This window comes from Bombina bombina, chromosome 1, assembly GCF_027579735.1.
Source record: "Bombina bombina isolate aBomBom1 chromosome 1, aBomBom1.pri, whole genome shotgun sequence".
Lineage (NCBI taxonomy): Eukaryota > Metazoa > Chordata > Amphibia > Anura > Bombinatoridae > Bombina > Bombina bombina.
In genome coordinates, this window is record NC_069499.1 from 354,338,205 (window position 1) to 354,360,429 (window position 22,225).

Here is a 22,225-nt window from a genome sequence, read left to right on the forward strand (position 1 = left end):
ACAATTTAAAATCAGTTATGTAGTCCTCCACTGGTCTCTTACCTTGTTTTAGATTTCTCATAGAGGATTCTGCTGTGAGTTGAACGTCAGTGTCTTGGTATAATTCATCCAAGGAAGTAAAGAAATCCTCTAAGCTTCCCAGTAAGGGGTCATCTGTTTCACAGAGGTTGTCTGCCCAGGTGCGAGGCTCACCCCTGAGGAAAGAAATTGTACTCAAAACTTTAACCCTCTCAGTAGGGTATGTTCTAGGCTTTAAGTTGAATAGCAATTGACAGGAGTTCTTAAACTGTCTGTAAAGTTTACGATTCCCAGAGAATGGCTCTGGAAGAGCAATCTGTGGTTCTGGGGTTAAATCATGATGTGAGGGTCTAGTCGAAATGGAATCCCTAATAATGTTCCTGAGGGATTGATTTTCAATTTGTAAGTCATGCACTGCTTGTGCTAATTGATCTACCTTCTGTGTGAGGTTATACACTACTTGAGGAAGCTCTGCTGGCTCCATATTGATGGCTTAGTAATTATGTAAGGAGGTTAATTATCCCTTTAAGAAGCTCAGCTGCAGATTACTTCTTTTGCTATGAGTTAGTGGATACAGTACGTAATACACAGTTTATTTATAAAACAGAAGTAATAAACCTTGTTGTTGTTTGTGTCACTGAGGTTTTAGAATCCCCTTATATACATGAAGGGTATCTTTGTAGCAGTGAGTTTAATTATTATTGCAAGCAAGCAAGTATTATTATATAAAGTCTGTAACAAGTATGAAGTTGCACAGATTAATTAATCCCAGAGTTTCCGTTACTGAAGTTCAGGCTTTTGTAGTTATGTGATGAATATCAGAGGCTGTATTAATGAATACCTTGAATCATGCAGGATATATAGTTGGACATTATTTTTTCTCCGGAATAATAATTACTTGGTATCAAAACAGTTCATCAATGCGTTTTTATTAAATAGCGATGGTAATGTTACCTTATTTGTTCCTTGCTGAATGAGGCTGACTTACACTGCAAACGGTTGCTCAGGTTCTGTCCCCGGCGTTTCCCTGCAGCGTGTGATGGCGGAAGCCTGTGTTGGGGAGGGTTCAGCTTCAGTATATGGCTGTAGTACAGATGCCGATACGGTAACGAAACAAACTGACTGATTTACAAGGCAGAGACAGCAGTGGTGAGAGTTGTGATATCCTTATCACTTTGATGTAATTTAGTATAACTCTTCTGAGGATTTGATGATTTGAGTTGCAGATTGATTAGTGTATTCAGCCAGACGATGAAGTTGAATTTGTCCTTGTGAGACTGGAAAATAGTTAAACAGTGGATTTATTCCTTCTCAGGTGTATTTCAAGTTTAGCTCAGGTCTTCAAGAGTTTGTAGGTCAAACGAAATTACTAAGCAGTGATTGCCAGGAAGTTGCAGGATTTTAACAGGAAAGCAACCAATAGGTGGAGAGAAAGGAACGTTACTGCTTAAAGGTACAGTGTCCCTGACAGTAACATAGTACATTAAGGCAAACAAGGAAAAAAAGACAGAAACCGGAACCAGGGTGCCATTGCAAAAAGGTAGTTTATTCAAGCTGTAAACAGTAGGTCATGTAAGCACCTAATATCTGACGCATTTCGCACATGAGCACATGCGCTTCATCAGAGATAGATACCTGGTACTCCAGGTGAGTATTTATACAGGTAAGTAACCAATCAGTAACTAAGTTCCTCCCTCTAGGGGAGTACACCTCTGGAGAATACAGGTAAGTGTGAGTTCTAATGGATGATATAATAGAAGACATTAATACATCAGTGCATTAACTGTTACAATAAATGCGTGAGTAAAAATAAAAAATATATATACAAAAGAATAAGAATATACAGTTGATAATATCTTATTTTGAAATATAAAAAGTTACAGTAAATTGCAATAGGTTGATACATATTGTATTAGTTTCCAATTGGGTGTAAACTATGTTCATAACATATATGTTTGTTAGCTTAACTATATATGATTAAGTTTTTATTATTGTTTTTGTTGTTTTATTGTTATTTTGTTGTTTTATGTGTTATTTATACCTTCCTTTGTGAGCCTCTGCATATACTTGTTAATATATAGATGGACTAGCAATCATACAAGTGGGAACATACCAAATGTGTCATATAGAAGTCCAAAATATGCCCATACTGGTGACTGCTAATGATGGCAGATATTTGTAGATATGGACCCTAGTCCCATATATGATATGGTAATGGTAATAGTTATGTTGTATTATAGGGCCCACTTGAGGAAGGGGGGGAAAGACGATGAAAGGGTCTGGTTACTTCCTTCCTCAAAATAAAGAAATCAGCAAGCAAATGCTAATAGCTTGGCAAAGGGAAGGATGATGATGATTAAGGAGTTCCTACGATGTTTATTGAGATGTTTATTGAGATTCTCAGATTTATCAGAGTTGTCAGAGGAGGCAAAAAAGACTAGAGAAGAATCTTATATTCTATTGCATGATAGTGGAAGGGGAAAGTGGCCTACATAATAAAGATTTTGCTTTTAATTAGTTCGTTATTTTCTTGTTTGATTGGTTTCTCACTTAGTTATTGGTAATTAATTTGCTATTGTTCATGTTTGTGTGTGTTTATGTAAGTATGTATGTATCATGTACTTCTGATCATGTATAGTTTAGTCCACAAATAGATTGACATCATATCTGCGGTTAATACCCATGGGGGGTCTAGTGGCTAATTGGAAGATCCAATAAACCTCTCTTCTCAAGAGTAGTTTTAATCTGTCTCCTTCCTGGGAATTCTTATGTATGTGTTCTATACCCAAGAATGAGAAATATGAAATACCTGTTGAATGTTTGTGAAAATGCTTAGCTAAGGGTGTTCTTCCTCTATAGAAATGAGGTTCTCTCTAATCCTGTCTTTTAGAGGACGGGTAGTGATGCCTACGTATTGAAATTGGCACTGTTTGCAAGTGACTAAATAAATGACAAATATCGATGTACAATTAATTCTACTTATGATATTATATGTTTTTCCTGTATTTGTTGAAGTGAATGTTTTTACTTTTATTAGTCTATGTACATGAATTTCATGGAACATGGCCACATTTAAAAAAACCTGAAGTTGGAGTGAGCCAGTTCCTTTGTTTTACTTCACTGTCAATAAATCTCTTCTTGACTATGTCTCCCATGTTGGTTGCCCTTTTGCCACATATTTGATTTTATTATTGAGTTTAAATTTGAGTGTAGGGTGTCCATTTAGAACTGGTAGATATTTTCTAATTATCCCACAGATGTTGTAAAATTGTGTACTATATTTAGTTGTAAAATATATTACATCTGTGTCTACTGAGTTGTTGGGATCCCTTGTTATATTAGTTTAATTGGGATTAGGTGTATTCACTATTTTTTTTTTGAGGTTCTTATTATTTTGTTTATGGTTGATTTGATTAAGTAATGTTCGTCTGTCTGTTTGGGCAACTAATGAGCTTATATTTTTAAGTGTGGTTTTGTTGTAGCCTCTCGCCACCAATCTATTGATCAATGTTTTTGCTTCTTTATTGTATATTTGTAAGGTCAAGCAATTCCTGCGTAAATGGAGAAATTGTCCTTTGGTTTTTCCTTTCCTCATGTGAGGTGCATGACATGAGTCTGCTCTCAGTATAGTATTTCTGGAAAGTGGTTTTCTGTAATTTGAAGTGATTATGTTGTTATTATCATTGTGTTGTAAATTAAGGTCTAGATATTCAATTTTCAATTCATTAGTATGATATGTGAATACAAGATTAAGATCATTATGATTAAGATGATCTATAAGTTGTGGAATGGTTGAGGGCTCCTCATCTCTATAAATAAGGATGAGGTCATCTGAATCTGCCATATGCTACAATCTTGTGTCTGAGGGGGCAGTCACCCCCAAAGATGTGGCTGTTTTCGAAGTAGCCCATATACAAATTTGCATATGAGGGGGCAAACTTAGCCCCCATGGCTGTGCCACATCTTTGGATTTAATATATCCCCTCAAACACAAAGTAATTGTGAGTTAACAGGTAGCGAGTTATCTTTATTAGAAAGCTAATGAACTTGTCCGGATAGTCAGTGTATCCTTCCAGCATATAATTCAAAGCCTTCAATCCTTCTAGATGAGGAATACTGGAATAGAGGGAGGAGACATCAATGGTCAACCATTTAAACCCCCTCTCCCATTTGATTTTGTCTAGTTTGCTTATCAAATGTATGCTGTCTCATATGTAACCAGGAAGAATTCTGACTATAGGTTGTAATACATTGTCTAACCAGTCACCCAGTCTCTCGCATAGGGACCACCTACTGGCCAATATGGGCCCCCCTGGTGGTTGTTCCAAAGTTTTATGTATTTTGGGTACTATTCAAAAGCTTGGGACAATGGGATAATCAATGAGAAAATGTAATTTGAGTTCTTCTGTGATAAGACCTTCTTCACAAGCCGTGTCTAGTAATGAATGTAATTCTTTTTTTAATATTTCTGTAGGGTTGAAAGTCAACCTTTGATAGGTTTTACTGTCAATTAATTGGGATAGGGCTTCAGATCTATAATCGGTTTTGTTGACAACAACTATGGCCCCTCCCTTATCTGCTGAGGTAATTACTATATTGGTATTGTTCTTTAAGATCTGAAGTGATTTTCTCTCATCTAGTGTTAAGTTATCTTTGTGAGTAGTCGGATCTTCTGTAATGAAATGATGTAACCGTGTGATTTCTTGTTCTATCAGGTTGTGAATCAACTCAATAGAATCACTTCTACTTTGTACTGGGTAGAAATGTGATTTGTTGGGTGCTCATCTCTCTTAGTGTTGGTGTTTGGAGTGTAATAAGATCATTCAAGTCACATAAATCTGTGAATGTGATGCCTATGTCTATAGGAGACTTTGAGTTTGTTGTGTTAGCATCTAATGTGATATCTGAAGCAAAATTAGTGGTGTTATTTGGTGTGTCTATGTCCACGTCATTTTGGACCTGTGTTAAGAAGTGCTTTTTAAGGTGATTTTTCTCACTAATGAATTAACATCTATTATGGTGGAAAATATTTCAAAATCTGTGGAAGGTGCAAATGATAAACCTTTATTCAAAAGGTGTAATTGGTGTTGGGTGAGAGGTGTGTCGGATAAATTAATTACTGCTTCATAAGGGTTTTCTTTATCCGACTTGGATATCTGGGAGGTAGATCCTTTTTTGGAGTACTACTAGTAATAGGAGTACTGACTAATGTAGCTAATCGTGTTCTCTCATGTGACACTGGTAGGTTATCTGGGTCCTCATTGGTTTTATTTGTGTGTGCCTGTGTATCTTTTTGGTTTGAAGTGTTGATTGTATTGTCTGTCTCAATACTTGAGAATGTAACCCTTTTGGGAGTGGATGTGTCGTAAGACTGATTTTTCCTTTTCTTGCCTTTATGTTGTTTATTTATTTTTTTTGTACTTGGTTTATTTTTTTGCCAAGAATATACTATGTCTAGTTCATAGTCCTTGCTGTCTCTTTGCTGTCTACTAGAAAAATAATGTGTCCAGATTCTGCATAGTTTCATCTAGTTGTTTTTTGTAGTCTATATATTTTTGTGTCTGCTCAAACTTTTTAAGGGTGTTGCAGACTGCCTCTATCTCTGTTAGTAATGTCTCTCTTTCGAGTTTCTTATGTGTAAGTAATTGTTTCATGAGGATGATGGAGCAATTGGTTAAGTTGTTATTCCATTCCTCCATAAACTCTAAGTTATTGATTGCAAAGGATGGATATTCTCCCTGAAGTGTTTATACAGTATTTTAGTCATTTTTACTGACTCTATCTATTTATCTATTTAACGCTACTCTATCTATCTATTGGGTTCTTGTAAAGCGCGGCTATTCACCCGTAAGGGTCTCAAGGCGCTGAGGGTTGCAGTTCAGTCGAAGAGCCAGGTCTTGAGGTCCTTTTTGAACTTAGTTAGGGTGGTAGCTTGTCTGAGGTGCAGCGGGAGGGTGTTCCAAGTCTTGGCTGCCAGGTGAGAGAAGGATCTGCCTTTTTCAGTAGGGGTTTTAATTCTGCATGCTTCCAGTCATCCGGGAAGGTGCCGGTTTCGATGGAGCAGTTGATGGTGGTGCAGAGCTCGGGGGTGATGGTGTCACCCGCTTTGTTGAAAATGTGATGCGGGCATGGGTCCGAGGGTGCTCCGGAGTGGATCGATCTCATGATTCTGATGTTGTCCTCTCTGGTGAGGGGGCTCCAGATGGTCCTTGGGGGGTAGGCGGTGGTGTATTTGGGTGAGGTATCGGTGGGGGTTGGTGGGTAGGCGGTGTTGGTTGAGTTCTGGGGCACAAAGCTGTCATAGATGTCGACGATCTTGCGGTGGAAGTACATTGCAAGGTTATCGCAGAGGTCCTGGGAGGGCGGGATGTCGTTGGTGTCGCTGTTGGGATTGGAGAATTCCTTGATGACTGTGAATAGCTCCTTGCTGTTGTGGACGTTGGCATTGATTCTATCTTGGATGGCTGTCTTCTTGGTGGTTTTGATGAGGTGGTGGTGGGTAGTGATGGCTTCTTTGTAGGCTGTTTTATTTGAGGGGGTCTTGCTGGATCTCCAGGTCCTTTCCAATCGCCTGCCTGTGGTCTTTGGAGTCCTGGAGGGCAGGGGTGAACCAACTAGCCTTGTTGGTGGATTGGCGGTTGAACGGTTTCTTGAGAGGGGCGAGGGTGTTGGCGCAGTCTGTGAGCCAGTGGTGGAGGTTGCGGGCGAGGAGTTGGCATCTGTGGAGGTAGCTGGGGGGCACTTATTCAGGGTGGAGTGCAGTTGGTCTTCGGTGATGTTGTTCCAGTTTCTGCGGGGTGGGTGGTGCTGCCGGAGGTGTGTGGTGGGTTTGTTGAAGGAAAAGTGTATGCAATGGTGGTCGGTCCAATGGAGTTCGGTGATGTGGTTGACTGAGATGTGTTTTTTTTTACTGTGTTGACATGATTTACAGTCTATACATGGAAAAAAACCTTAAAGTTACTTTAGTGTGGTAAACTGTTACCCAAACTGCCTATGTGCCATACATGATCACATAGCAGTTTTGTATGGTGCTGACTTTTTATTTTACGCTTCACCTCTACCTTACCCAATTTTCAACACACAAGACATATCTATGCAACTAGAAACCAAAATCAGGAAGGTGTTTAATCCTTTACAGCTGGCTTATTCTTTTGCTTTGTTGGAGGATATAATGTATATGTGTACTTTTAAGTTTGTGACATTTGCGTAAGCATAAACAATATATATATCCAGCTGAAGCATTGCTCATTTTATGTGCATATTTGTAAAAATTAAAAGAGCTTCTAAAATATGTTTATTTCTTAAAATAAAAGAATATAAACCCAATGTAAAGAAGTTTGACACCTCTAGTTTAAGGAGTTACATATAATTAGGTATACATTAATTTGCGTGTGTTTTAAATTGTATGATTTAGAATTTGTACTTTTTTTATTGTGCAGTTATCCACTGTGTCTCTTTCCTGCTCCATGGACTCAGTACTTACCAGCAACCGTTCCCCCCAAGTAGTAATCATCGGAGCTGGCTTTGCAGGACTTGGGGCGGCCACAACCTTGATGAAAAATGGAGTGAATAATTTGGTCATCTTGGAAGCCCTACCACGTGCAGGTGGTCGGGTTTTGACACACAAACCTTTTGGAGCTCCTGCCCTGGAACTGGGTGCTACATGGATCCATGGTCAAAAGGACAATCCACTTTACAAACTAGCCAAAGAGAAGGATCTGCTGGCAGATGAAGGATTTAACATGGTCACATGTCAGCCAATAACTGTCTCATCCCAGGATTACTTTTTTACAGAAAAAGGGAAATTGCTACCGCCCACCCAAGTAGAACCTGTTACTGGATTTTTTGGACATTTAATGTCTAAGATAAATCAACAGGATTTCAAAATAGACTGTGGTTCATTATCGGTGGGCGAATATCTAGATCAAGAGTTTGCCATTACCAATCTTTTAGAGACAGAGGACTTAAAGGGTGTGTATGAATGGTGCAAGCGTGCCGAGTGTGTGGATGAAGCTTGTAACTCAATGTATGAGTTCTCTCTGAGCCAGCTTAACATCTATACTGCTCTAGAAGGACCATTTTTTAACTGCTTAGGAAGTGGGGGATACCAAGCACTGCTTAACACTTTATTGGATCAATTGCCTCCCAACTCTCTACGTTGTTGTAAACCAGTTAGATCCATACAGTGGGAAGGGTCTCCTCAACTCCCAGCTAACAATTATCCAGTTACAGTGCTATGTGAAGATGGAGAGCAGTTTGCTGCAGATCACGTTATAGTTACAGTCTCTCTGGGATGCTTAAAAGAACGAGCTTCCACCTTGTTTGTACCTCCACTGCCACAAGGCAAGTTGGAAGCCATTAGTCGCCTTGGATTTGGTACTGTGGCTAAGATCTTCCTTGAATTCTCTGAGCCCTTTTGGCCAGATGATTGTGCAGGAGTACAACTGGTCTGGGAACAGGGCCCAGAAAGCCCAGAGGGATATGCTGCTGGATGCAGAGGAGCTTCCTGGCGCTCAGAATGGTACAAAAAGATTGGAGGATTTGATTGTGTCCCAATGCATCGTAGCACTCTATGTGGTTGGATAACTGGGCTTGCTGCTGAACATATGGAGAACATACCTGAGAAGGAGGTCGGGAACACATGTGTAAGGTAATTAAAGATGTTCCATCTAACATCCTGGAAATGGTAAAGGTGATGATCAAAATAACAAGCACACTCTATAACAAAATTATGATTGTTAGTCTTCAGTTATAGCAAATAGTCTGCGTTTTAGAAATATTTGTCCAATATTTACTGTATGTATATAATAATTAGACTGATGTTCCAACTGCACTAACTGGTTCATCTAAGCTGTAAATGATCAGGTGTTATATAGACTAAACAATAAATACAGGTAGAAAACCCTTTATTCAAACTGCTTGGGACTGAAAAAGGTCTGGATTTCAGAATAGTTTGGATTTTGGAATAATTGCATCTGTAAAATAGGACAGTTTGGAGAGGGGATGGAACCAAGTGTAAAAAACAATATCTTATGAAAATTAGGCAATATTTATTTGTCATTAATACAGCTTATACATGCAACCTAAAGGTATACTTTGTATACATAGAGCAATCAGAAAGATAGTACAGTACTGTAATCAGAAAGGTAATATTTGTTGTTTTAGATAAAATAGACTATTATTCGCATTTTAAAACACAAAAATCAAACCAAAGACACGGGCATTGAAAATACATTCATATAAAAACAATTTTACAGTGTTCTGTCCCTTTAATTTAAAAAAAATAAAAGTTGAAATCCCATGTAAAATCTAACCCGTCTAAAAAAATAAACCGACACATCAAAACCCCTATATCCGCCATGCCCCCACATCACAACTAATATTAAAAGCATTAACCCCTTATCTGCCATCCCCCAACAATGTAAATTACTATTAAAAGTTATTAACCCCTTATCCGCCATACCCCAACAACGCAAACTACCTAATAAACCTATTAACCTCTAAACTGCCACCCCCCACATCACAAAGTGTTAACCTAATAACTAATCCCCCTAACCTAACACCCCCTAAGTTATCCCCAATTAAAATACATGAACATAAAATAACAAAAAATGTATTAAAAATTACCAAAAATAAAAAACATAAATTACTTAAATACTTAACATTACCCAAAATAAAAAATCCTAACTTTACATTAAAATTTAAAAAACTAACATTACAGTAAAATAACAACTAACATTACAGTAAAATAAAAAACCTAAGATTACAAAAATAAAAAAGCTAAGATTACAGAAAATAACAAACTAAATTATCCAAAATAAAAAAAGTTATTCCTAATCTAATACCCCATTAAAAACAAAAAAGCCACCCCAAAATAAAAAAACCCTAATCTAACAATAAGATATCAATAGCCCTTAAAAGGGCCTTTTGTAGAGCATTACCCTAAGTTTCACAGCTCTTTTACGAAAAAAATACAAAGTACCCCCTAAAATTACAACCCCCCAAAATAAAAAACACCTAACAAAAAATAATAATTCTAATATACCCATTGCCCCTAAAGGGGCATTTGTATGGGCATTGCCCTTAAAATGGCAATCAGCTTTTTTTCTACCCAGAAAAATAAAAACTCACCCCAAAAAAACAAAAAAATCTAAACTAACACTAACCCATAAATAGGTACTCACAATTGTCTGGAGATCCATTTCTTTCCACCACTGCTATGAGAACAGAAACGCACAGAGTGAGAAACATGTATAACAATTCTTAAAGGAATTTCTGTTAACAGCATAATAGTGTTCTATATAAACTGCTAACACATTAACTGTTTCATTACTTATTTGTGTATGGAATCATGAAAATTTTCCAATCCCTTACACCTGCCGAAAGCTAAGAATTCATATCCTTCATGATTATATGATTCTCAGTAATCACTCTTAGAATACACAGTACAACAAGAACCAAATATGGGAAACAAGCTTTACTGTACAGCAATTGTGATGCCCTTCCAGCTTTACAACTGAAGGAAAACAAAAACACATAACCTTATGTACACACACAACTAACAACAATGAGCAAAACAAAAGGCGAGGGAAAACTGGATGCTACCCACACATGGATTTGTCAAAAATGGATTAATCTTCTGCTGCCCCTATACCAACATCAATCTCCCATTTACTATTGTTTCTACCCAGGCTGTACATTTAAAATTCATGTCAATGTTGAAGAATGCATATTTAAATACAAGCCTTGTCATGGAAAAGCAAAAGTAAAATATCAGACCATTATGAATCAATCCTAATAGTTACTGAGTAATTATTCTATGTTATGCTTATTACTTTGTTTTTTTTTCTTTTCTTTGAAGAAGGCTTAACACACACTTCCCAGCATGTCCCATAGGTCTTCTGGGACAGGTAGGTGAGGGTAGATCTGAAGATGGCTGAGTGGGGCTACAGGCTTGCTTCTGGGCTTGCCATGAACATTACTGGTGCAGTGCCTGAAAACAGAGACATTGGTAAACTGTAGGAGGGACAGCAGACAAACCTTTCTGGGGGGCGGAGCTAGCCTGGGAACTGAACGGTCGCATATCTCTTCAGCTCTGCTGAAATAACTCATAATTTAATTTAATTGACCGTTCATCCCAGCTCAAATCCATACTATAGGCATCTTTGGATCTTCTAGAAGACCTAGATCTATTTGGGACATCGAATAATAACCTTACGGAGGAGACAATAGCTGTTTTACAGGTCAGCTAATGATTAGACTGTTCAGGAGTGGCCATCTTTCCCCCCATGTAAAAGATTTTTCATGTCGCAACTAGTTTAGAGAAGATTTGAATCGCTCCTACTGACTAAGAGAGACACAAATTATCCCCAAATTCGGCTGAAGGCACAAAGAATATGGCTCTCAGATGACTGGAGGAAGTGTTAGCCCGGGCTTTTTCACCTACGAGCAGTACTATACCCTCCAAGGAAACCCGGCAACACTCACAACTTTGTAGGGGCTCGCAGGTCTCTTGTGATGGACTAGAGAGTGCTGTGGACAGGCCGGTGCTCTCGGTAAAGTCTGCTGAAGTTTTTGGCCGGCCTCCTGAGGACACTCACAACCACATGGCTGACCCAAGCTTTAAACAGAGTGATTTGGCCTTCTTCTCAACGGTGCGATGCGGAGCTGAGCTGGTGCGATCCCGGTCTGCCTACTTTAAAAGAAGCAAAGTCTCTGACCGCTTACCTGATGATGGTGAAGTCACGGTCCCAAGCCTGTTTGGTAAGCCGGCTATGTTCTCATCTGACGTGGTGGATGCGGCAGGTCGAACCCTGAGAAGGCGCCCTCGGGGTGAGACCTCTCTAGTTCCTGGAAGCATGGGGCACGACCGGGCTGCTTTGCTGGCTACCGACAACGTAGCCTTTCAGATTCAGCTACAGCTCTTTGGATTCAACATGAGAGTGCAGCAGATGAGTCTGGTCAGCCTTAAGCTAGGCATAAAACAAAAACAGAGGCGCCACATGTGTAGATCAGTATAACCAGAAAATCCAATAAAGGAGCAGAATAAGGGTACTCACAAAAGAGACGGCACTCTCTTGTGCCAGTAGGGGCGGGCTGGTTTTCAACAGCAAACCAGCTGGCTGTGTATGGATCTCCCCCAAGTACGCTGGAAATCTTTGTCTCCTGGGTCCCAGCTCAATACTCCTAATGGTAATAACAAACTTCAGCCAAAACTGCAGTGGAAGGAGGAGGAAGAGCTATAATGCCCTTAGGTTACTGCTATGAGGATAGTCACACCAACACCAGACTTATGTAAAAGTATAAAATCAGTATTTTATTATACAAAATAAAAATACCAAATGGTATAACAAATTACAGCTGGGTGATGACAACCTATCTCCCCATAGAACCATACAATATAGCGATGCGTTTCTCGGGGAACACCCCGTTTCCTCAGGCTTGTATATTCATTGTGTATATGGGTGCCCTTTATATAGGGCTCAGTAACCTAATGTTCAAATGAACCCTCCCCTTCCTTTACACAGATTAACCTATCACGTCCTTCCTTTCCCAACACTCCCCATTGTTGTGGTGGTGTACTGTTCAATTAATTGAGTTTATATGTTACACCTATATTGTCAAGTATAAAACATTGTTTGCCGATGTGTCTATAAAAAATATGTGATGATAAGCGGTTAGATCGAAGATTGACAGTTTCGATCGTTCCCTGTGAATGTTATGGGAGTAAACAAGCTAACATATGTTGCGTTCCTGGCCAATAGATTGGGACCATGTTGGGGGCCTGTCCTTATGTCCCATTCTCATTGGTTACGCTCTATGATGCGTGCTACAGATAGTGTTATCATGACGTAGCGTCATGTGATCGGGAATATAGCAAATAGCTATTGCCGTGATTGAGGACGTCAAAAGAGACGACGCATGATCACATGATCACTACGGCCCGTGCATATATGTATCTCTATCCATTAAGGTAGCAAAGGGTGAAATGGTTACGCCCATATATACCTCTAACACCAATAGGAAACTGTGAATTGTAATTGATATCCTACCATTGGTTATTTATATATGTATGTATATAATATTGTGATCGATATGATAGAACCTAAAATCAAATAGGTGAATAGATATCTCTAATTGTGAAATTACACATAATGAACTCATGGCGATAAAACATATAGTCCACAAGTCGAGAAAAATAAAGTGTTTTATCTTGTGATTTTGGCGATCAGATAAGTCTCTAAATTTCCATGTTTATTTGTGTGAACAAGAAAAATGACTTTAAATATGGACTAGAAAACTAAAAAATACACCAATCAACCAAAAAAGTGATTTTTGCGATCTAAAGTCTGTAAGTTGCATCGGCTGAACACACGTTTTATGATGGCCCTGCATGTTTCTGTTTTTTTTTTCTTAAAAATGCCTTTTGGACATGTCATTGATTTACACTGACTGTTGGGACACTGACCGTTCTAATCGTTTGGATAAGTGACAGTTCATTACTCTAATCTCTGCAGTCATTATGCTGGTAATAGCTTGTTGATAATTCTATATGTTTCTATGGGACACATTATTTTATGGTTACTGCTCTGTTTGGTTCAACATATAAGACTCTTAGTGCAAATAACGTTTTTTCATGGGAACTATATTTATCCCTATATGGACTACAATGCACTTCTATGTGACTGCCCTCTATGAAGCGATTGCTATAGTTTAAGGCCCGTTTGTTTCAACATGTATGTGTGCAATATAAGTATAACTTTATTCATTAAAACAGGATGTGTGATTGGAACGGCAATGTACTATAGGCATGTGACCCACATAGCTTTATTTATAGATATAGAGTTTATTACATGAGCATATGCAAATGGTGCGTTCCTGACCTTTATGTTTACTTTGGACTAGTCACACCTGTAATGTTATAAGATTAAATCTCTGGAGAACTGGTTGTCTTACTGCCCTGAAGTTCAATATGTTGAAAGCATGCTTATTTTTTCATTGTTTGTTTGACTGTATTAAGAGGCCATATGTGAATGTCAGAAATTAAGGTGATATAGGACATGTTGATGCTATTTTATTCATGCCTTAAAATCGTTAGCTTGTGTGTTCCTTTTTAACAGGAAGTTCTGTCTCCAAAGATCTAAACCCTAATGTTTACGATCTCCTTAACCCTTTATAATTTTTATAGACGTTTAATTTATCATCTATCTTTATATGTTCTCCGTCCCTCTTTCATATTAGCTCTGTAAAGTTTAGAACTAGGCTTTATTATGCCAGATACACCACTAATCTAAAATGTTACCAGTCCGCTCTTATTTTTCCCCTGTTAACCACTATGTTCCTGAGATTTTATGTATGACTATGTTGCCCTGTAACACTAAAGCCTGCCTACTTAATATTTGCTATCTATCACATTTATTTAATTGCCCTCTCCTAACCCACAATGAGCTTCTTAGTTCCTAAGCTATATACTTTACTTATTATATTCACTTTATCACTTCCCTCCATAATAAACCTCCTTTTGTAGGAGGGCTAACTATGTGGCCTATCTTCCCTGTGCCGCACCCTAACTATAGCTTTTTTTGTTTACTAATAACCCTTGCAGCATAATATAAAGTTGACCTTGTCCTCTATGCCTAGCGCAACTAGACTGCTTGGGTATCTAGCTCAATACACTTCCATATTTTACAATGCTAGCTACATCGCAAAATGATATTTTCACTATTGTTACCATTTAAAAACCACTAAACTACTAAAAAACTACTCTAAGTCTATAGGTCCTAATGTGACCGCTCAAATTGCTAATTTTAGTTTATGAAAAGGAAAAGAGGTTCCAATGTTTGTTTGTTCTTTTCTACAAGATTATTTACTTGGAGAATTTTATCTTTGTATCTGCGCAAAAGTTGTCAAACTGAAATGTACCATCTATGTTTGTTGCAAGGATATGATGTTTCATATATGTTGTATTGTTTTCGCACAACCTCAATAAAAACTTTAATTATAAAAGACAAACCTTTCCAACCCGTGACAATCCTGAAGTGTGCTGAAAACCTCATGATTTTAGGTGTGAGGGTTTAACTTTTTCTCAGTGTGCAAATTATTTTAGTTTTTTCATATGAAGTTTTTCCCTGTGTGTAAAACCCCCCAGATAACCTGTTGTAAAATAGTTCCACATAGGGCAAATATATCCAGAGACCTGATGCATAAAGTCAGTAAGATGTCAACACAGAGAGTGATGGAAAAAAGTGTCTCTATCAAGGCACATGCCTTTGGTCAATCAAAGGTGACATTCTAGCAAATCTTAAGACATGTTTAATTTATGGCAGCGGATGAAAAAATATGACAGACAGGTTTGGTATCAAAATAATCCACATGAGGTTACAAGGGGATTGCTTTTATGGGTGTATGTACTGGATATATGTAACAAAAAATAAGTTGTTCTAACTTTTTATGGCATGCCATAAAAGGGGTGGGGTTGCTACCTTCCTTGCCCACTCTGTAAGGGACCTGGTCAGAAAGCTGACCTCAGGAAAAAATGTATTTAACTGTGATTTCAGCAACAAAATGTTGTAATTTTACATGGAAGGCTTTCCTTGCAAGCTCGCTTGGCACAGATATCTAGGCTAGTACAGTAATTTGGTTCTGTTCTTACTCCTTTTTGTTTTAAAACTGTTGCTATGTGTAATGTTTGGTAACTCTTTTTATATATACATGCACTGTGACTCTTTTGTTCATAATAAATGTTCCATAATATGTTTATTTTATACTGGGTCTAGCACAGACTAGAGAATGTGTGTTAACTCTTGCACCCACTGAATTAAGTTACATGCTTGCCTGTAGTGGCTAGACTGTGACAAACTGGTTAAGGTTGAATGTATTGATTTACCCTTTCTATGCCAAACTGGTGACTGGTGCAGAATTGGTTAACCCTGTACCTCACAGCAGTATATGGGACTCTTGAGAGGTATGTTCGCACATTATGCAAATTATGGTTAAACCAAGATTGCCATTCTCAATATTGTATGCACCACCAAACATTAAAAATACATGATTTTCTGGATAAAAGTACTTCTGTTGGTAGAATACATCTATAGGCATCTTCTACATTAATATAAATAGTGTTTTAAATGTATTTGCACCCTGTAGCATTAAAGGGACAGTATACACTAATTTTCATATAACTGCATGTAATAGACACTACTATAAATAAAAAATATATACAGATACTGATCTAAAAATCGAGTATAAAACATTTAAAAAACTTACTTCAAAGCTCCCAGTTTAGCACTGTTGATGAGGCTGGGCTGGGACACTTATTGAAAGGGGCTCAGAAAGCAGGAAGAGCAGACCCACCCCCCTCCCCTGCATATTAAAACATCCATTACACAAACAGAAGCAAGCAGAAATTTGTAGATTTGAGTCTACATCTAATATATTTGGGCTTGGTTAGAAGTCTGAAAATCAGCACAATGTTATTAAACAATATGCAAAACTACACATTGTTACAAAAACACTCCCAGATGGGCTATATAAATGGATCATCTGCAAAACATTTATGCAAAGAAAAATCTAGTGTACAATGTCCCTTTAAGATGATCTTTCACTGGAACTAAGGAGCCTAGCCCAAACCCTGAAAATCAGCCACAGACCATTATCTCTTCTCTACCAAAACAACAGTAGGTACTAAGCATTCCGGCAGGTAGTGTTCTCCTGACATCAGCCACACAGGTTCTTTCATCACACTGCCAGATAAAGCATGATTCATCTCTCCAGAGTACACGCTTCCACTGCTCCAGAGTCCAGTGGCAGCATACAACCCTCCAGCCGACGCTTGGCATTGCACATGTTGTTTTGAGGCTTGTGTACAGCTGCTCAGTAATGGAAATCCTTTAAAAAAAGCTCCAGATACACAGTTCTTGTGCTGAAGTTGCTTCCAGAGGCAGTTTGGAACTCTGTAGTGAGTGATGTAACGATTTTTAGATGCTACGCACTTCATCACTTGGCGCTCTGTGGGTTTTGTGTGATCTAACACTTTGTGGCTCTTGATGCTGCTAGACACCTCCTCTTAACAATGATAACACTTACAGTTGTCTGGGGCAGATCTAGTAGAACAAAGATTTCTCAAACTGACTTGTGGCAAAGGTGTCATCTTATGACAGTGCCACAAATAAAGTCACTGAGCCCTTCTGTATGACCCATTGTACTGCCAATGTTTTTCTATGGAAATTTCATGGTTGTGTTGTAGTTTTTATGCACCTATTACCAATGGGTGTGGCGGAAACTCAATAATTAGTAGGGGTTGACATAATTTTGGCCAAATTGTGTTTGTATTTATATCAATGCACATGTGATTACTCAGGTGTGTACATTTTCATTTACATGAGAGAATACACTCAAGCAAACAAACATTCCTCCTCAGATCAAAAGGAACCAGGGGTCATTTATATTTGATGTGCTGGTCCTTTGTTTTTTTGCTGAGTTTAATAAAGAAGACTAATAATGTTTCTCCTGTGTTCTGCAGTCCTTGTAAGAGCGTATGATGTTTTTTTCAGTAGTGCAAACGATGAAGGTATTGGTGGCTCCTGGCAAGGTCAATGGGAGCTGCAGATATGTAATTGTAAGGTACTTCCATTGCACTGCTACAAAACTCTGCAGAGCCATACAGAAGGTAAAACATATGTATTTATTTATACAAGCCACAGTCTCATTGGTTTGGGGCCTCTGGGCAAATCAGACTACAAGGCAGGTTGTTCATTTTTTTACATGCACTGAGATCCAGAATATCAAAAACAGGGAAGCCCACGGATATTTTAAACATATGGAAATCTATAAGTTAGGAGGATCCTTAAATGGATAGTAAACCCAGTTTTATTCTTTCATGATTTAGTTAGAGCATGCAATTTTAAGAAACTTTCTAATTTACTCCTATTATCAATGTTTTTTCGTTCTCTTGCTATGTTTATTTGAAAATGCCGAAATCTAAGCTAAGGAGCCGGCCCATTTAAGGTTCAGCACCCTGGATAGAGCTTGGTGATTGGTAGGTACCGTTAGCTACCAATCAGCAAGCGCAGCCTAGGTGCTGAACCAAAAATGGGCTGGCTTCTAAGCTTACATTCTTGCTTTTCAAATAAAGATAGCAAGACAACAAAGACAAATTGATAATAGGAGTAAATTAGAAAGTTGCTTAAAATGGCATGTTCTATCTGAATCATGGAAGAAAAAAATTGGGGTTTATTATCCTTTTGAGCGTACATTAAAATCTAATTTTTTACTTATGCATAATAACAAAAAAATACAAAAAAACACTCACAGGTGTAATATTTCTAGAATAATACAAAAACATTTTTATTGAGATTTAAACAAATACTGTACAGACAATACAGTATAGAAATATACTGAATATCAGGTTCCAATAACAGACATAGTTAAACATACTGATTACACCATGAAGTGAAAAGCATATATATCTTAATACAGGTTATACTTTGTTTTATAAATCTCTATTTTGAGTATTTATATCCTCCAGGTTTATACATAGTCACTCATACACCTTCACCATATCACACTGCTTCATGAAAACTCTTCAGGCAAAACACTTGCAAGGTCTCTACTATGAGAGGAAGTATACAAAGCCTTTAAGCCCACCCAGGTTTCCGGTTATGTCAGTCCATTCAAATCTTTACATATGTTAGCCCAATTATCCAAGCAACCTTTCAATATAGGGACAGTAAACACTGAAAATGTTTTTTTTTTTAAATAATTGGGCACTATGTGCAAAAACATAATTTATGTAAGAACTTACCTGATAAATTAATGTCTTTCATATTGGCAAGAGTCCATGAGCTAGTGACGTATGGGATATACAATCCTACCAGGAGGGGCAAAGTTTCCCAAACCTCAAAATGCCTATAAATACATCCCTCACCACACCCACAATTCAGTTTAACGAATAACCAAGCAGTGGGTTGATAAAGAAAGGAGTAGAAAGCATCAACAAAAGAAATTTGGAAATAATTGTGCTTTATACAAAAATCATAACCACTATAAAAAGGGTGGGCCTCATGGACTCTTGCCAATATGAAAGAAATGAATTTATCAGGTAAGTTCTTACATAAATTATGTTTTCTTTCATGTAATTGGCAAGAGTCCATGAGCTAGTGACGTATGGGATAGCAATACCCAAGATGGGGAACTCCACGCAAGAGTCACTAGAGAGGGAGGGATAAAAATAAAAACAGCCATTTTCCGCTGAAAAAATAATCCACAACCCAAAAAAATAAGTTTATTCTCATAAATGAAAGAAAAAAACTTAAATCAAAAGCAGAAGAATCAAACTGAAACAGCTGCCTGAATAACTTTTCTACCAAAAACTGCTTGATGAATCAAAAGTTTCAACCAAGAAGCCAAGGAAATAGCAGAAGCCTTCTGACCTTTCCTAGGACCAGAAAATAAAACAAATAGACTGGAAGTCTTCCTGACCTGAAATCCTTAGTAGCTTCCACATAATATTTCAAAGCTCTTACCACATCCAAAGAATGTAAGGATCTTTCCAAAGAATTCTTAGGATTAGGACACAAGGAAGGGACAACCATTTCTCTATTAATGTTGTTAGAATTCACAACCTTAGGTAAAAATTGAAAAGAAGTCCGCAAAACTGCCTTATCCTGATGAAAAATCAGAAAAGGAGACTCACAAGAAAGAGCAGATAGCTCAGAAACTCTTCTAGCAGAAGAGATAGCCAAAAGGAACAACACTTTCTGAGAAAGTAGTTTAATGTCCAAAGAATGCATAGGCTCAAATGGAGGAGCCTGTAAAGCCTTCAGAACCAAATTAAGACTCCAAGGAGGAGACATTGATTTAGTGACAGGCTTAATACAAACTAAAGCCTGTACAAAACAGTGAATATCAGGAAGTATAGCAATCTTTCTGTGAAATAAAACAGAAAGAGCAGAGATTTGTCCCTTCAAGGAACTTGCAGACAAACCCTTATCCAAAACATCCTGAAGAAACTAAAAGAATGCCAAGAGAATTTATGAGAAGAACACCATGAAAAGTCTTCCAAACTCTATAATAAATCTTTCTAGAGACAGATTTACGAGATTGTAACATAGTATTAATCATTGAGTCAGAGAAACCTCTATGACTTAGTACTAAGCGTTCAATTTCCATACCTTCAAATGTAATGATTTGAGATCCTGATGGAAAAACGGACCTTGAGACAGTAGGTCTGGCCTTAACGGAAGTGGTCAAGGCTGGCAACTGGACATCCAAACCAGATCCGCATACCAAAACCTGTGTGGCCATGCTGGAGCCACCAGCAACACCAATGATTGTTCCATGATGATTTTGGAGATCACTCTTGGAAGGAGAACTAGAAGCGGGAAAATGTAAGCAGGATGATAACACCAAGGAAGTGTCAGCGCATCCACTGCTTCCGCTTGAACATCCCTGGACCTGGACAGGTATCTGGGAAGTTTCTTGTTTAGATGAGAGGCCATGAGATCTATCTCTGGAAGACCCCACATCTGAACAATCTGAGAAAACATATCTGGGTGGAGAGACCACTCCCCTGGATGTAAAGTCTGACGGCTGAGATAATCCGCCTCCCGAATTTCTACACCTGGGATATGCACCGCAGAGATTAGACAGGAGCTGGATTCCGCCCAAGCAAGTATCCGAGATACTTCTTTCATAGCTTAGGGAATGTGAGTCCCAACCTGATGATTGACATATGCCACTGTTGTGATATTGTCTGTCTGAAAACAAATGAACGGTTCTCTCTTTAACAGAGGCCAAAACTGAAGAGCTCTGAAAATTGCACAGAGTTCTAAAATATTTATTGGTAATCTCGCCTCTTGAGATTTCCAAACCCCTTGTGCTGTCAGAGATCCCCAAGCAGCTCCACAACCTGAAAGACTCGCATCTGTTGTGATCACAGTCCAGGTTGGTTGCACAAAAGAAGCCCTTTGAACTAAACAATGGTGATCTATCCACCACGTCAGAGAGTGTCGTACATTGGGATTTAAGGATATTAATTGTGATATCTTTGTATAATCCCTGCACCATTGGTTCAGCATACAAAGCTGTAGAGGTCTCATGTGAAAACGAGCAAAGGGGATCGCGTCCGATGCTGCGGTCATGAGACCTAAAACTTCCATGCACATAGCCACTGAAGGGAATGACTGAGACTGAAGGTGCCGGCAGGCTGCAACCAATTTTAAACGTCTCTTGTCTGTTAGAGACAGAGTCATGGACACTGAATCTATCTGGAAGCCTAAAAAGGTGACCCTTGTCTGAGGAATCAAGAAACTTTTTGGTAAATTAATCCTCCAACCATGTTTCCAAAGAAACAACACTAGTTGATTCGTTTGAGATTCTGCAGAACGTAAAGACTGAGCTAGTACCAAGATATCGTCCAAATAAGGAAACACCGCAATACCCTGTTCTCTGATTACAGAGAGTAGGGCACCTAGAACCTTTGAAAATGTTCTTGGAGCTGTTGCTAGGCCAAATGGAAGAGCAACAAATTGGTAATGCTTGTCTAGAAAAGAGAATCTCAGAAACTGATAATGTTCTGGATGAATCGGAATATGAAGGTATGCTGCAAGTCTATTGTGGACATATAATGTTCTCGCTGAACAAAAGGCAGAATTGCCCTTATAGTCACCATCTTGAAAGTTGGTACTCTTACATAACGATTCAAAATTTTCATATCCAGAACTGGTCTGAATAAATTTTCCTTCTTTGGGACAATGAATAGATTTGAATAAAACCCCAAACCTTGTTCCTGAAAAGGAACTGGCATGATTACCCCTGAAGACTCCAGGTCTGAAACACACTTCAGGAAAGCCTGAGCTTTTACTGGATTTGCTGGGATACGTGAGAGAAAAAAATCTTCTCACAGGAGGTCTTACTCTGAATCCTTTTTGATACCCTTGAGAGACAATGCTCTGAATCCATTGATTTTGGACAGAATCTATCCAAAAATCCTTGAAAAACCTTAATCTGCCCCCTACCAGCTGAGCTGGAATGAGAGCCGCACCTTCATGCGGACTTAGGGGCTGACTTTGGTTTCTTAAATGGCTTGGATTTATTCCAATTTGAGGAAGGCTTCCAATTGGAAACAGATTCCTTGGGGGAAGGATTAAGTTTTTTGTTCCTAATTTTGACGAAAGGAACGAAAACGGTTAGAAGCCTTAGATTTACC

General features: G+C 38.3%; 1 protein-coding gene across 2 annotated transcripts in view; it reads left to right on the top strand.

The window, feature by feature from the left end:
- LOC128645314 (peroxisomal N(1)-acetyl-spermine/spermidine oxidase) overlaps positions 1-22,225 on the top strand; it is a 147,452-nt gene that overhangs the window by 23,197 nt on the left and 102,030 nt on the right. For both annotated transcript variants that reach the window (XM_053698208.1, XM_053698207.1), the window contains exon 2: positions 7,458-8,668. In XM_053698208.1, the coding sequence (XP_053554183.1) occupies positions 7,485-8,668 (1,184 nt within the window). In that variant the 5' untranslated portion in view covers positions 7,458-7,484. The remainder of the gene's footprint in view (positions 1-7,457; positions 8,669-22,225) is intronic.